General features: G+C 36.9%; 1 protein-coding gene across 1 annotated transcript in view; it reads left to right on the top strand.

Annotated features, from left to right (window-relative positions):
- The window catches only part of PRKAR2B (protein kinase cAMP-dependent type II regulatory subunit beta), a 171,586-nt gene that overhangs the window by 18,915 nt on the left and 138,987 nt on the right, over positions 1–13,684 (top strand). The window contains exon 2 of the mRNA XM_037836396.1: positions 8,486–8,521. Within this exon, the coding sequence (XP_037692324.1) occupies positions 8,486–8,521 (36 nt within the window). The remainder of the gene's footprint in view (positions 1–8,485; positions 8,522–13,684) is intronic.

The following is a 13,684-nucleotide window of genomic DNA, read 5'->3' as shown; positions in this document are numbered from 1 at the left end:
CTTTTATTTTTACAAAATATTTACGTTTTCTAGTTGACTGAATTTCTTTTACCTCAGTTTTTCTGAGTTAGGTAGCTAGTTGTATAGTATAAGCTCTTTTAGTCATATTTGAAAATACACCTAGATCTGGTTAAGCTCCTTGGAGGCTGGTACCCTGCTACATTTCCAGTACCCAGCACTAGCACTCAATGAAACAATAAAATAAGTGGGTACTAGAAGACTTGCTGTGTGTATTTCACAGAGTTCATTGGTTTATACATTCTGCAGGTGTCTGTTTAGCACCTGTCATCTGCCAGGCACTGTGTCAGACTTTGGGCATAAAGAGGTGAGACGATAAGCAATTCCTGCAGGCAAGCAGCTCACAGACAGATGGGAAACCCAAGACAGTCACACAGGTGTGAGAGGCTGTTTTTCTTGCTAGGAACAGAGAGGCTCATTCAGTTTACCTCAGATAATGAAGGATTCTCTTTTAAGGATACTCCAGCATTAAAGTAGACGTAAATAATTTACACTTCTGGGTCTCCTGGAAGCACAGGAGCTAAAACCAACCCAGTGGAATGTAGTTTTGGGGACTGAAAGGATCTCTGCTGAGACAAGTATGAAGATATTCATAGGAACACAAGACTCTCAGTTTTCCTCTGGAATGGCATTGGGGAGAAAGTCAAACTTGTATAAATATTTCTATATTTTTTTCCTTGGAGATGTGTTAAGATCTTAACCGATATCTCTTGAAAATGTTAGGGATTTAGTATGCTATATTCTTAAATCATATTTGTTTTTTTCTCCAGGCAGATAAGTTTTGATTTTTTTCCTTCTGTATTCTCCTAGTCTCTGGTATTGTTTCTGTATGTATATGTGTGTACTGCACATATTCATAAAATATCCCTAGAATAAGAAAATCCAAAGATGGAAATTAAGAGTCCGAGAAAACTTAACTTGACTTGTCACATTTTGAAACATCTTCATCTGTTCATTTTTGGGGGAATTTGTACTATTTGTATGTTTTTTTTTTAAATTCAATTTTATTGAGATTGTTCACTTACCATATAGTCATCCAAAGTGCACCGTCAATTGCCCACGGTACCATCATACAGCTGTGCATCCATCACAATTAAATTTTTTTCAGTTTTTAGAACATTTTCATTACTCCAGAAAAGAAATACAAACAAAAAAGAAAACTCAAATTCTCCCATACTCCTAACCACCCCCCTCCATTATTGACTCAGTATTCGTATAGTACATTTGTTACTGTTGACAAAAGAATGTTAAAACACTACTAACTGTAGTACATAGTTTGCAATGGGTATATTTTTCCCCTATATACCCCTCTATTATTAACTTCTAGTTATATATAGAGTTATACATTTGTTTAGTTCATGAAAGAGATTTCTAATATTTGTACAGTTAATCACGGATATTGTCCACCACAGGATTCACTGTTTTATACATTCCCATCTTTTAATCTCCAACTTTCCTTTTGGTGACATACATGACTGTGAGCTTCCCCTTTCTACCACATTCACACACCATTCAGCACTGTTACTTATTCTCACAATAAAGTGCTGCCATCACCTCTGTCCATTTCCAAACACTGAAGTTCAACCTAGTTAAACATTCTGCTCATAATATGCAAACTGCTCCCCATTCTTTAGCCTTGTTCTATATCCTAGTAACCTATATTTCATGTCTATGAGTTTAAATGTTATAATTAGTTCATATCAGTGAGACCATACAATATTTGTCCTTATGTGTCTGACTTATTTTAGTGCCCTCAAGTTTTCTTCATCAACCTGTTTTTTTTTAAGACGGTTTAGTTTACCCACCATACATTCCGCCCTAAGTAAACAATTGATGGTTCCCTGTAAAATCACGTATTTATGCATTCGCCACCGTCACCACTATCTATATAAGGACATCTCCATTTCTTCCACAAAGAAGGAGGAAGAGTCAAAGAAGGTAGAGAGACAAAAGAAAAAGAAAAAGAAAGAAAAAAATGACAGCTAAAAAGCAACAAAAAGAAAGACAGAATTAAACTAAAGTACAATAAAAGAGTCAGACAATATCACCAATGCCAAGAATCCCATACTCCTCCCTTATATCCCCCTCTTATAGGCATTTAGCTTTGGTATATTGTCTTTGTTACATTAAAGGAAGCATAATACAATGTTTCTGTTAACTATAGTCTCTAGTTTGCATTGATTGTATTTTTTCCCCAGTACCACCCAATTTTTAACACCTTGCAAGGTTGACATTCATTTGTTCTCCCTCATGTAACAGCATATTTGTACATTTTATCACAGTTGTTAAGCACCCTAGGTTTCACTGAGTTATAAGTCCCAGTCTTTATCTTTCCTCTTTCCTTCTGGTGTCCCACATGCTCCTAACCTTCCTCTTTCAACCATACTCACAGTCATCTTTGTTCAGTGTACTTACATTGTTTTGCTACCATCACCCAAAATTGTGTTCCAAACCTCTCACTCCTTTCTTTTCCTATCTGTCTGTAGGGCTCCCTTTAATATTTCCTGAAGTGCAGGTATCTTGTTCGCCAAGTCTCTCATTGTCTGTCAGAGAATATTTTAAACTCTCCCTCATTTGAAGGATGGTTTTGCCGGATATAAGATTCTTGGTCGGCAGGTTTTCTCTTTCAGTATCTTAAATATATCACACCACTTCTTTTTGCCTCCGTGGTTTCTACTGAGAAATCCACACATAGTCTTATCAAGCTGCCTTTGTATGTGATGGATTGCTTCTTTCTTGCTGCTTTCAGGATTCTCTTTTTGTCTTTGACGTTTGATAATGTGATTAAGTGTCTCAATGTAGGTCTATTCAGATCTCTTGTTTGGGGAATGCTGTGCTTCTTGGATCTATAATTTTATGTCTTTCATAAGGGATGGGAAATTTTCATTGATTATTTCCTCTATTATTGCTTCTGCCCCCTTTACATTCTCTTCTTCTTCTGGGACACCCGTGACACATACATTCATATGCTTCATGTTGTCATTCAATTCCCTGAGACATTGCTTATTTTTCCATTCTTTTCTTTATCTGTTCTTCTGTGTGTATGATTTCAGGTGTCTTATTCTCCAGTTGCTGAATGTTTTCTTCTGCCTCTTGAGATCTGCTATTGTATGTCTCCATTATGTTTTTCATCTCTTGTGTTGTGCCTTTCATTTCCATAGATTCTGCCAGTTGTTTTTTCAGACTTTCGATTTCTACCTTATGTTGGCCCAGTGTTTTCTTTATATCCTTTATCTCTTTTGCCATATCTTCCCTGAACTCATTGACTTGGTTTTTGAATTGATTTAGCATATTTCTTTGAAAATCTTTAATTGGTTGTTGCATTAAATTGAAACAGTATCTCTACTGTTTCTCAGTTGAGTTGTAAGTTTGTTCCTTTGACTGGGCCATATCTTCATTTCTCCTAGTGTAATTTGTAGTTTTCTGTTGTCTAGGCATCTGGTTTCCTCGGTTACCCCAATCAAATTTTCCCAGACCAGAACTGGTTTAGGTCTCACAATGGGGCTATATTCAGTGTCAGGTTTCCCTGAGGGTTTTCTTAGAAGATTGGCAGACTTTCTTGTGAGGCCTCTAGCTGTTGTGCTTTTCCTAACCTGCCCAGCAAGTGGCGCCTGTTGCTCCCCTCTGGTGAAAAGAGGTGTGGCCCTTTTAATTCTCAGCTTAAGTTGTTTCTGGTTTGATTGTTCTCCCCCAGGCCCTGGGGTCTGAGTTCTGAAGGGAGGGCAGGTACTAGAGCTGGGCCCCACCTCCTTCCTCTTAGGGAACATACACCCCCTAGGGAGTTATCTCCTGCATTTGAATTACTTCTTTGTCTCTCTGACTCTGTTAACTCCACCCCTGTCTGGGTGAGAGCACTGTGAACTGAAAATGGCTGGGGCTTTCTCCACTAAGCCACTCAGGTTGAGAGAAAGAAAAAGGGAAAGAGAGCCCCCTTTCAGAGCCAGTCAACAGACCCCCAATTTCACCCATCAGTCAGAGAGAGGATCCGGTCTTCTGAGCCCCTTTTCCTGGGGCACAGGCATTTTCTGATGCTCTAAGGTCAGTTGTCTCTAAAAGCTTCTGTATTTTTTTTTTTTTAATTTATTTTATTTTTCTGTCAGCCCACCTTCTCTCCAGTGGGAGCAACCTCAGAGTACTTTGCTGCTTGTTAGGGGTTTGTCTATGTTTGTAGCTTGTATTCAGCAGTCCACATTTGTTAATTAAAACTCCAGTTGGAGCTAGGTTGTGCTATATTCACTCCCTCTGAGAATGCTGCTTTCTCCCATAGCAAAGTCTTGCTGTTCAGCCTGTCATGGGGGAGGGGGCTCCCGGTGCGGTTCCGCAGTTTTTACTTACAATTTTTATGCTGCAATCTCAGCCATTCCACCCAATCCAGGTTGGTGTACAATGTGTGGACAGTCACAGTTGTTCCCCAGCAGTTGTTCCAGATTATTTACTTGTTGTTCCTGGTTGTTTGTTAGTTGCTCCTGGGGGCTAACTAAATTCCACACCTCTCTATGCCACCATCTTGCCCCGCCTCCCCATTTGTATGTTTTTAAAATGACATTGTCAGCGTACAATAAATAAACATCAATCTCTTACATTTGAACAGGAATTTATAGTTTACAAGGACTTTCAAAATGTGTAGTGGTTTTTTTCTTCATAAAATCCCCCTGAAAGTTCTTAATTTTCCCTATTTCATAAATTGAGAAGTTAAATCACAGTTACATGATTCATCCAAGGTTTCATCAAAGGTGGTATGGGCCCGGTAGCAGAGCCCAGGCCTCCTGGCTGCCTTGGGGTGCCCTGTCCGTGTCCACCCCTCACCTCCTCACTGGTAACTATAAGGAATGTCTTGCAGACAGTGTTGTTCTTTGCTCCTTGCCTTCCTCCTGATCCCCTTCCCTGTACTTAGGCTCTACAGGGAATGCTAGGCATGTCCTGCGCCTGGCCAGATGCACATTTCTTTTTCCAGCAAGGCTTCTATTCTGAATTTCAATATTCTTCTGTATTTTGGTATCTTGACTTGAAAATCTGGAAAAATTGTAAACTTACCAAAAGTTTGTGTAGGAAACACTTGCATTTGCATCCCTGCAAGTGGATATGGGGGCTGAGGATTTGGATTCTTCTCTCAATTTGTTGTCAAAACCCAGTATTTACCTTTACTACGTACCACCCTGGTATACCACCATACCTACATACCACCGTACATAGCCTGGTGCACTCAGTCTTCTCAACACTGCCTGACCCAATGACCCATTTGCTATCCTGAAATGAAAATCATGGTCATATAACCTATCTACTCATAATTTTAAAATTAATGTTATTTCTAGCCTGAATATAAAGGAGAAATATAGTAATTTGTAGTAAATAAAATGTGTTTCAGTAAGTATATGCTTCAGTATATACACAAGAAGTCATACTGTAGTCAGATTCTCACACTTATATGTAAAATCACTAAGAGGCTGAAAGCTGCAAATATAGTCTGCTCAGGCACATTGTTAATGGCAATTCAAATACCACAAATGACATTGCAGCAATGGCATGATTTTCTGAAATGGTGAACTTGTGTTACTGAAATCTCAAACAAAGCAGAATTAAGCCCTCTTGTGACTTATGTGGTAATTGTATTCTTGAAAAAGTCAAAGTATATTAAAATTGCATAAAATAATCATGTTTATATATAAAATAGTGATAGGCTCTTGGCTTAGATTGTTACAAACCAATTTTTTTTTTTCAGACATGAATGTCCAGTGGGATATTGAAAATGGTGCAGAAAAAAGTTGTGTGGGATGCAGAACAGTCCTTTGTTGTGCAGGACTGACCTGTTGTACCTTGCTGGTCACTTAGTATTTATGGAGTTGGCCTGTCAAATGCCAAGGGTGGCTTCTGAATTATTGTGACAATCAAAGTTGCCCCCATAAATTTAGGAAATACCTTCTAGATGGCGATGCCTTACACACTTCAGAGATTCACAGAAACCTAAGGGACCTCAGGAGAACAAAGACTGTCCGACATTTCAAACCAAAAGTTCACAGTCCTGTGATTTCATTGTCTGGAGAAGGCAGTGAGGACAGAGAATGTCTGCTTTATTTTTGCCCCAAGGCTGAAATATGTTTTTAACTTCGACTTGCCTTTATCTGCCTGCACTATCTGTTCTGCATTCCTGTGGTTGAATTTTTTTGCATTTTCCATTCATTGTCCTTGAAGCTCACTGGGGAAGATTTCTTTAGGAGACTAGGTTCTGAAGGGGTTGTGAAAGGGGGATTTGAAAGTGTCCAAGAAAACTGAAGTTTTTTTATATAAGTAATTTGGGGTTGTGCAGATATGTGGCTCAATTATTTTTACATATGAATAATAGAAATTTTATCTCTTGATCAATTTGGAGAATATTGTTTTGCTATAAACTATAATATTTTAATAATTGGGTTTGTGAATTTCTTATTAATTTCACAAAGGTAATCTATAATAATGTAAGTCAATGTGGAAGAAAATATTCACCTATTTTGCAGTTTCAGGAATCAATATTTTCAATTTCTGTTCTCTGTGTAACAGTGTTTTGCTGCTAAATGCTCTCGGTTCAAATTCTCCAGCTCTACTGTGGAGCAGCTGTGTAATGTAAAACAAATTAATCAATTTTTGAGCCTTACTGTAAAATGTCTTCATCAATAAAAATGAAGATGCTGAATATTAATTGTATGACTGAAAGGATTAATATAAAACATCTAATGTGCAGTAGTCAAAGTTTTCCTCTAGTACTTGCTCCTGTATATACATATGTTTCATGCAGTATAAACTGTAGTGCTAACAAAAGTTTTTAGTTCTTTTATTACTTGACCTAAGTGTTGCCATGGTGTTACAGACAATGGCAGTGAATTCTCTGCCCAGTGCACTCAAATTACCGATTCCTGAGACACTGGAGTTTCAAAGAGAAAAAAAGTTTACTGCTAGGTGCGAAGCAGGAGATCAAAAGGCCTGTTGGCTTAAATATCTGTTTCCCTGAACTGCAGTAATTATGATAGTGTTATAGTGACAAAAGATGGACAGGTATTAGGATAATGAGCACAGTGGCTCTAGTTGATGTAATTAGAGGTGATTTAATTATTGAGCATGTGCAGATTGATTACATTTCTTAGTATGTAAGAAAATGGTGGCCTTAATATGATGATGGGTGTGAGGTTTATGTCACTTATAGGTTAAAGTTTAAGCTACTGCACATGTCAGGCTGGCCCAGTTTGGTTAGATCCAGTTTTGATTATCAATTATGATAACTTTGGAATTGGGGTGGGTTAGTTCTGGGCTAACCCAAGGCCCTTCATTAATAAACATTAGAGGCTATCTTTAGTGATCATAAGTCTCTAAAGTTGAAAAACCAGATAAAATGGGTACAAGTAAAGGTCATTCACAAGGTTTGTACAATCACAAGGGCACAAGATAAAGGCTATACAATCTATCAGAGATCAAGGCAGCTGGATTACAGTTCAAGGATTTCAGGTATTTCCCTCTGTCTATTCTAATACACCAGAAAGTAAAAAGGAATATCTAGATAGTGATGCAGTAATCATACTCATCACTTAAATCCTAACTTCTCAGTCACAATAGTTAAATAATTTTCATAATTAGTGTTTTAAAAGTATTGAATGCATGTATATTATAGTAGATCCATGATATTCTGCTTCTAAAATATACTTTGTAATAAATTACGTCCTTTCTGTATGTAATCTGAACCATAAACTTACATGCATCTCTAAACAAATAAGGTTTCTTTAAAAAACTTACTTTTTGAGACAACGGCAGATGTGAGATAAGTGAGGAAAGTAGGCAGATGGCTTGCCAGCTGAGTGATACACTCCTGCACACCAGCCTGAAGTTGTAACCATCAGTATACAGAATTACCTTCTCATGGACTTTTGGGTTGCACAAAATTTGTCAAAACAACAAACATAAAATCTGAAAATATCAAGAATATACTATGCTTTACCTAAATAATGACTTCAGTGCACATGAATATTTATAGTTTTATTTCTATCATTTTTCATTTTAAAATGATACTGCTAGATATATTTATATGTATTTAGATTTTCCTTCTTTAGTATTATTTCCTTAGGATAAATCTCCCAGAGTAGAATTACTTTATCAAAGGATACAAAACTTTTATAGCACTTGTTGGAATAGCCAAATTTTTTCAAATGCATTATATAGACTTATACTGTCCTCAGTTAAGTAGTTTCAGCCCTCTATAACTGGGCTTTTTATTTAAAGTATTTTGGGGGAAGTAATTTAATTGATGAAATATTGAGATTTGTATCTCTCTGATTACTTGTGAATTTAAACATTTTATTTTCACATACTTATGGTATTTCGTCTTATATATTCATTCATTTTTTTGCTATTTAAATTATGGGATCACATACAAATTTCAGACCATTTCAGGGTTTGAAGAAAATTAAATTTTTATCTAATCATATTATTCTGCTTTTTCTTTTAGCTCCAGTAATAAATCGATTCACAAGGCGTGCCTCAGGTAAGCCTAACTATATTGTGGATTTTGCTTATTAATGGTGACATTTAAAAAAAAAAGATAGTAGTATTGAACATTAAGTATATGAAGAGAATAATTATTGTAAAGTAATAATTTATTTGGCAGTTGTTTTTCCCAAAGTAGAACCATCTGGTATATAATCAGGAACTAGGAATAACTGAAAATGCCCTCTGAGTGGCTAAACTTAAAATGACACTGTGCACTGAGGCTGATGTACCTTTTTAAGTGGAGACTCTTCTCTCCCCACTTTGTTTGTTCTTACTCTTGATGCAGTTGTTACACACATGGTCATCTGGTTTACTAGCCACAGTTTAGAAGCAGTGATTTAGGTATAGGGCACCCTGAAAGCAGTGGTGAGTGAGAGTTTTTAGTAAGGGACAGGAAGACTCTAAAATGCAGTTATAAGAACTTGTCGTTATGGGGGCCATTTAGAATTTGAGCAAATTGCTTTACATTTGTTAATGCTCTGAAGCTATTACTGTCTTAAATATACCACAATATTCTAATGCATATTCACAGTGATAGGCCTTAGAAAGTAACAAGTGTTTAAATTAGGTTCTGTGTACTATTTAAATTGGTAGTGAAGTACAGGATACAATTAAGAGCATTTCTGTTCTATGTGGTTTAAATAAAATGAGTTTGGGCATTGAAATGTGTAAACTAGTTGGTAAATACACCTCTGAGAATCCTTCCTTTACTGATGATAGAAGACAAATGAAGTGTTACTATATTTGGTTTGAGAAAATAATTCTTTCTTTTAAATATAACTGAAACTTTTTACTCATAAACTCACCTAATTTCTACCTGTGCTATAATATTAAGGGTGTTTTAAGGTTAAATTTTATTTTTAATTTGTTGTCAGTTACTGGCATCGATTATTTTTGTTATGTAGTAGAACAGGTTTGAAGAACAAAATCAGGAGTTAGGAAAATGTGCTATATTGCAATGATACCTACTCTATAGTCCAAAGCTTTTTGTAATTTGAAGGCATATTTATCTTAAATGCTGAAAACAAAGTGTAATTGTAATACCTTTTGTGAAATGGGAGATAATGTTTATGTCCATCAGGCATTAAACTTTATCCCAAAGTAGAGCTATCACCTGTGATCATATTCCTGTGTAATATATAGTTTTTTACGCTATTCTTGTGTAGTGTACAGTGGTGGAAACAAGGAGAAAAGCGATAATCAATATCGGGATCTCTTGTCCTCATGTTGTAAACTTGCATGAGTAACGTAGTTGAATCTTAGAAGAAATAATCTGCTTTTCTGTCTCAAACTGTAGAAACATGAAACTGCATTTATTCCTGGGCAGATCCCATTATTATTTGTTGTATAGTGTCATTGATTTTAGTGAGAAGCTCCAGTATGTTAGTTTTCTTTTTAATGCAATTTTGTTGAGACATATTCACACCCCACATAATCCATACAAAGTATACAGTCATTGGCTCACAGTCATCATATAGTTCTGCATTCATTGCCAATCAATTTTAGAACATTTTCATTACTCCAAAATAAAAATAAAAATAAAAAAGAACACCCAAAAGATCCCATACCCTTATCCCCCCACATTATATATATTATCTTTATTTTATTACTCAACTGCCCATATACTACATGAAGGGATAGTCAGTAACAAGGTTTTCACAATCACACAGTCACAAGATAAAAACTATATAAACAATTATCATCAAGAACCAAGGCTACTGCATTACAAGTCAACAGATTCAGTATTTCCTTCTAGCTGTTCTAATACACTAAAAACTAAAAAGTAATATCTATGTAATGCATAAGAATAACCTCCAGAATGACCTCTTGACTCTATTTGAAAACTCTTAGCCCCTGAAACTTTATTTTGTTTCATTTCTCTACCCCTTTGGTCAAGAAGATTTTATCAATTCCACAATGCCGGGGCCAGGTTCATCCCTGGGAGTCATGACCCTTGTTGCCAGGGAGATTTATACCCCTGGGAGTCATGTCCCATGTAGGGGATGAGGGTAGTGAGTTTATTTGCAGAGCTGGCTTAGAGAAAGAAGCCACATGTGAATAACAAAAGATGTTCTTTGTAGGTGACTCTTAGGCATAATTATAAGTAGGCTTAGCTTCTCTTTTGCAGAAATAAGTTTCAAAAGGGAAGCCCAAGATCAAGGACTTGACTTATTAAATTGGGAGTCCCTAATGCTTTCAAGAATATCAGGGATTACCCAGGGAGGGATGTTTAATAATTCTGCATTCCCCCCCAGTTCCTTGAGGGCACTTCACAAATACTTTCTTACTTTCTGCCCAAAATACTCTGGGATGTGTTGGTGTATTACATTAACCTATGCAGAATAACAAGATCTTATTCCTTATTCTAGGTTCCATGTAATTATGTTGTTAAAATAAACTGACCATAGAGGTTAAATTAGTAGTGTGCTACAGAGAATATAAAATTTGCACTGAATAAACTTCTCATAAATAAAGTTAAAACTCAGGAGATTTGACTGCCGTAAGAGCTTACAGTGTTGGAGACTTTACAATAAGCTTTATTGACTATTCTGTACTCCTGTATCATCAGTTGCCCACTTTCTATCCCCTGATAACCTGTGCTTGCAAAGTCAATTCTCAGCATTTGCTCATTTTAGGTAGTTTGTATTATATGAGGCCTTACAATATTTGCCCTTTCATTTCTGACTCAAGGTTCATTCACCACTTGGATGCCTCACAACTTCATTACTTCTTGCAGCCATTCAATATTCCGTTGTATGTATACACCACAATTCGCCCTTCCATTCACCTGTTGATATACCCTTAGGCCATCTCCATCCACTGCAAATTGTGAATACTGTCACCATAAAGATCAGTGTGCAAATGCCTATTTGTGTCCCTGCTTTCAGTTCTTCCAAGTGTATATCAAATAAGGGGGTTGCAGGATTATAGGGCAACCCTACACTTAGCCTCCTGTAGAACCACCACACTGCCCTCCAGAGGGACTGCACTGTTCTACTTGCCTACAGTAAATAGGTATATTTCTCTCTCTACATCTTCTCCAGCGCTTGTATCTTTCTGTTTTTTTAAGCAGTTTTATTCACATACCATATAATCCATTTTAAGTGAATGATCAACAGCTCCCAGGATAATAACATAGTCATGCATTCATCATGACAGTCTATATGAGAATGTTTCCATTTCTTCTGCAAAGAAAGAAGAGGAAGAAAAAATAAAAGAATAAAGAATAAAAATAAAAAGGAGAAACAACAAGAACAACAAGAATCCCACACTCCTTCTCCCTCATATCCCCCTCTATTGACATTTAATTTTGATATATCACCTTTGTTACAATTAATGGAAGCATAGTACAATGATAATGTTAACTGTAAAACCTTTAGTTGGCATTGATTATATTTTTTCCCATATACCATCATATTTTCAGCACTTTGCCATGTTGACATTTACTTGTTCTCCCTCATGTAAAAACTTTCTTATATTTGTATCTTTAATCACCAGCATTGTCCACTCTAGGTTTTGCTAAGTTATATAGTCCCAGCTTTTATTGTCTATCTTTCCTTCTGGTGTTATACATGCCCCTAGCCCTCCTCTTTCAACCATACTTACACTCAGCTTTGTTCCTTATACTTTCAATATTGTGCTACCATCAGATATTATTATGCTATCCATTTCTGGATCTTTACAATCAACGTTGAACATTCTGTACCCCTTCAGCATCAAATACGCAATCTCTACCCTCTTTCTACCTCCTGATAACCTTAACTCTCAGAGTTTCTACCTCCTAATAATTTTAACTCTCAGAGTTTGTTCATATTAGTGAGAACATACATCATTTTGTTTCTAGCTTATTTCGCTCAATATAATGTACTCAAACTTCATCCACGTTGTTATATGCTTCATGACTTTATTCTGTCTTATAACTGCGTAATATTCCATCATACGTTATTACCGCAGTTTGTTTATCCATTGATGAATGTTTGGGCTGTTTCCATCTCTTGGCAATTGTGAATAATGCTGCAGTAAACATTGGTGTACAAATGTCCATTCGTGTCCTAGCCTTCGGTTTCTCTGAGTATATACCTAGTAATGGGATTGCTGGATCATATAGCAATTCTATATTTAGCTTCCTGACGAACCACCATACTGTCTTCTAGAGCAGTTGCACGATTCTACATTCCCACCAATGGTGAATAAGTGTACCTCTTTCTCCACACATCCTCTCCAACACTTGTAGTTTTCTGTTTTGTTGTTTTTGTTTGTTTGTTTGTTTGTTTGTTTTTTGTCAATTGATTTTTTTTATCTTCATTTTATTGAGATATATTCACATACCACGCAGTCATACAAAACAAATCGTACTTTCGATTGTTTACAGTACCATTACATAGTTGTACATTCATCACCTAAATCAATCCCTGACACCTTCATTAGCACACACACAAAAATAACAATAATAATAATTAGAGTGAAAAAGAACAATTGAAGTAAAAAAGAACACTGGGTACCTTTGTCTGTTTGTTTCCTCCCCCTATTTTTCTACTCATCCATCCATAAACTACACAAAGTGGAGTGTGGTCCTTATGGCTTTCCCAATCCCATTGTCACCCCTCATAAGCTACATTTTTATACAATTGTCTTCGAGATTCATGGGTTCTGGGTTGTAGTTTGATAGTTTCAGGTATCCACCACCAGCTACCCCAATTCTTTGGAACCTAAAAAGGGTTGTCTAAAGTGTGCGTAAGAGTGCCCACCAGAGTGACCTCTCGGCTCCTTTTGGAATCTCTCTGCCACTGAAGCTTATTTCATTTCCTTTCACATCCCCCTTTTGGTCAAGAAGATGTTCTCCGTTCCACGATGCTGGGTCTACATTCCTCCCCGGGAGTCATATTCCACGTTGCCAGGGAGATTCACTCCCCTGGGTGTCTGATCCCACGTAGGGGGGAGGGCAGTGATTTCACCTTTCAAGTTGGCTTAGCCAGAGAGAGAGGGCCACATCTGAGCAACAAAGAGGCATTCGGGAGGAGGCTCTTAGGCACAACCATAGGGAGGCCTAGCCTCTCCTTTGCAGCAACCGTCTTCCCAAGGGTAAAACTTATGGTAGAGGGCTCAACCAATCAAACCACCAGTCCCCTATGTCTGTGGTCATGTTAGCAACCATCGA

Source organism: Choloepus didactylus, chromosome 5, assembly GCF_015220235.1.
Source record: "Choloepus didactylus isolate mChoDid1 chromosome 5, mChoDid1.pri, whole genome shotgun sequence".
In the NCBI taxonomy this organism is placed as follows: Eukaryota; Metazoa; Chordata; class Mammalia; order Pilosa; family Megalonychidae; genus Choloepus; species Choloepus didactylus.
Note: the sequence above shows the minus strand (reverse complement) of the source record. Positions and strands in the feature narration are given on the sequence as shown.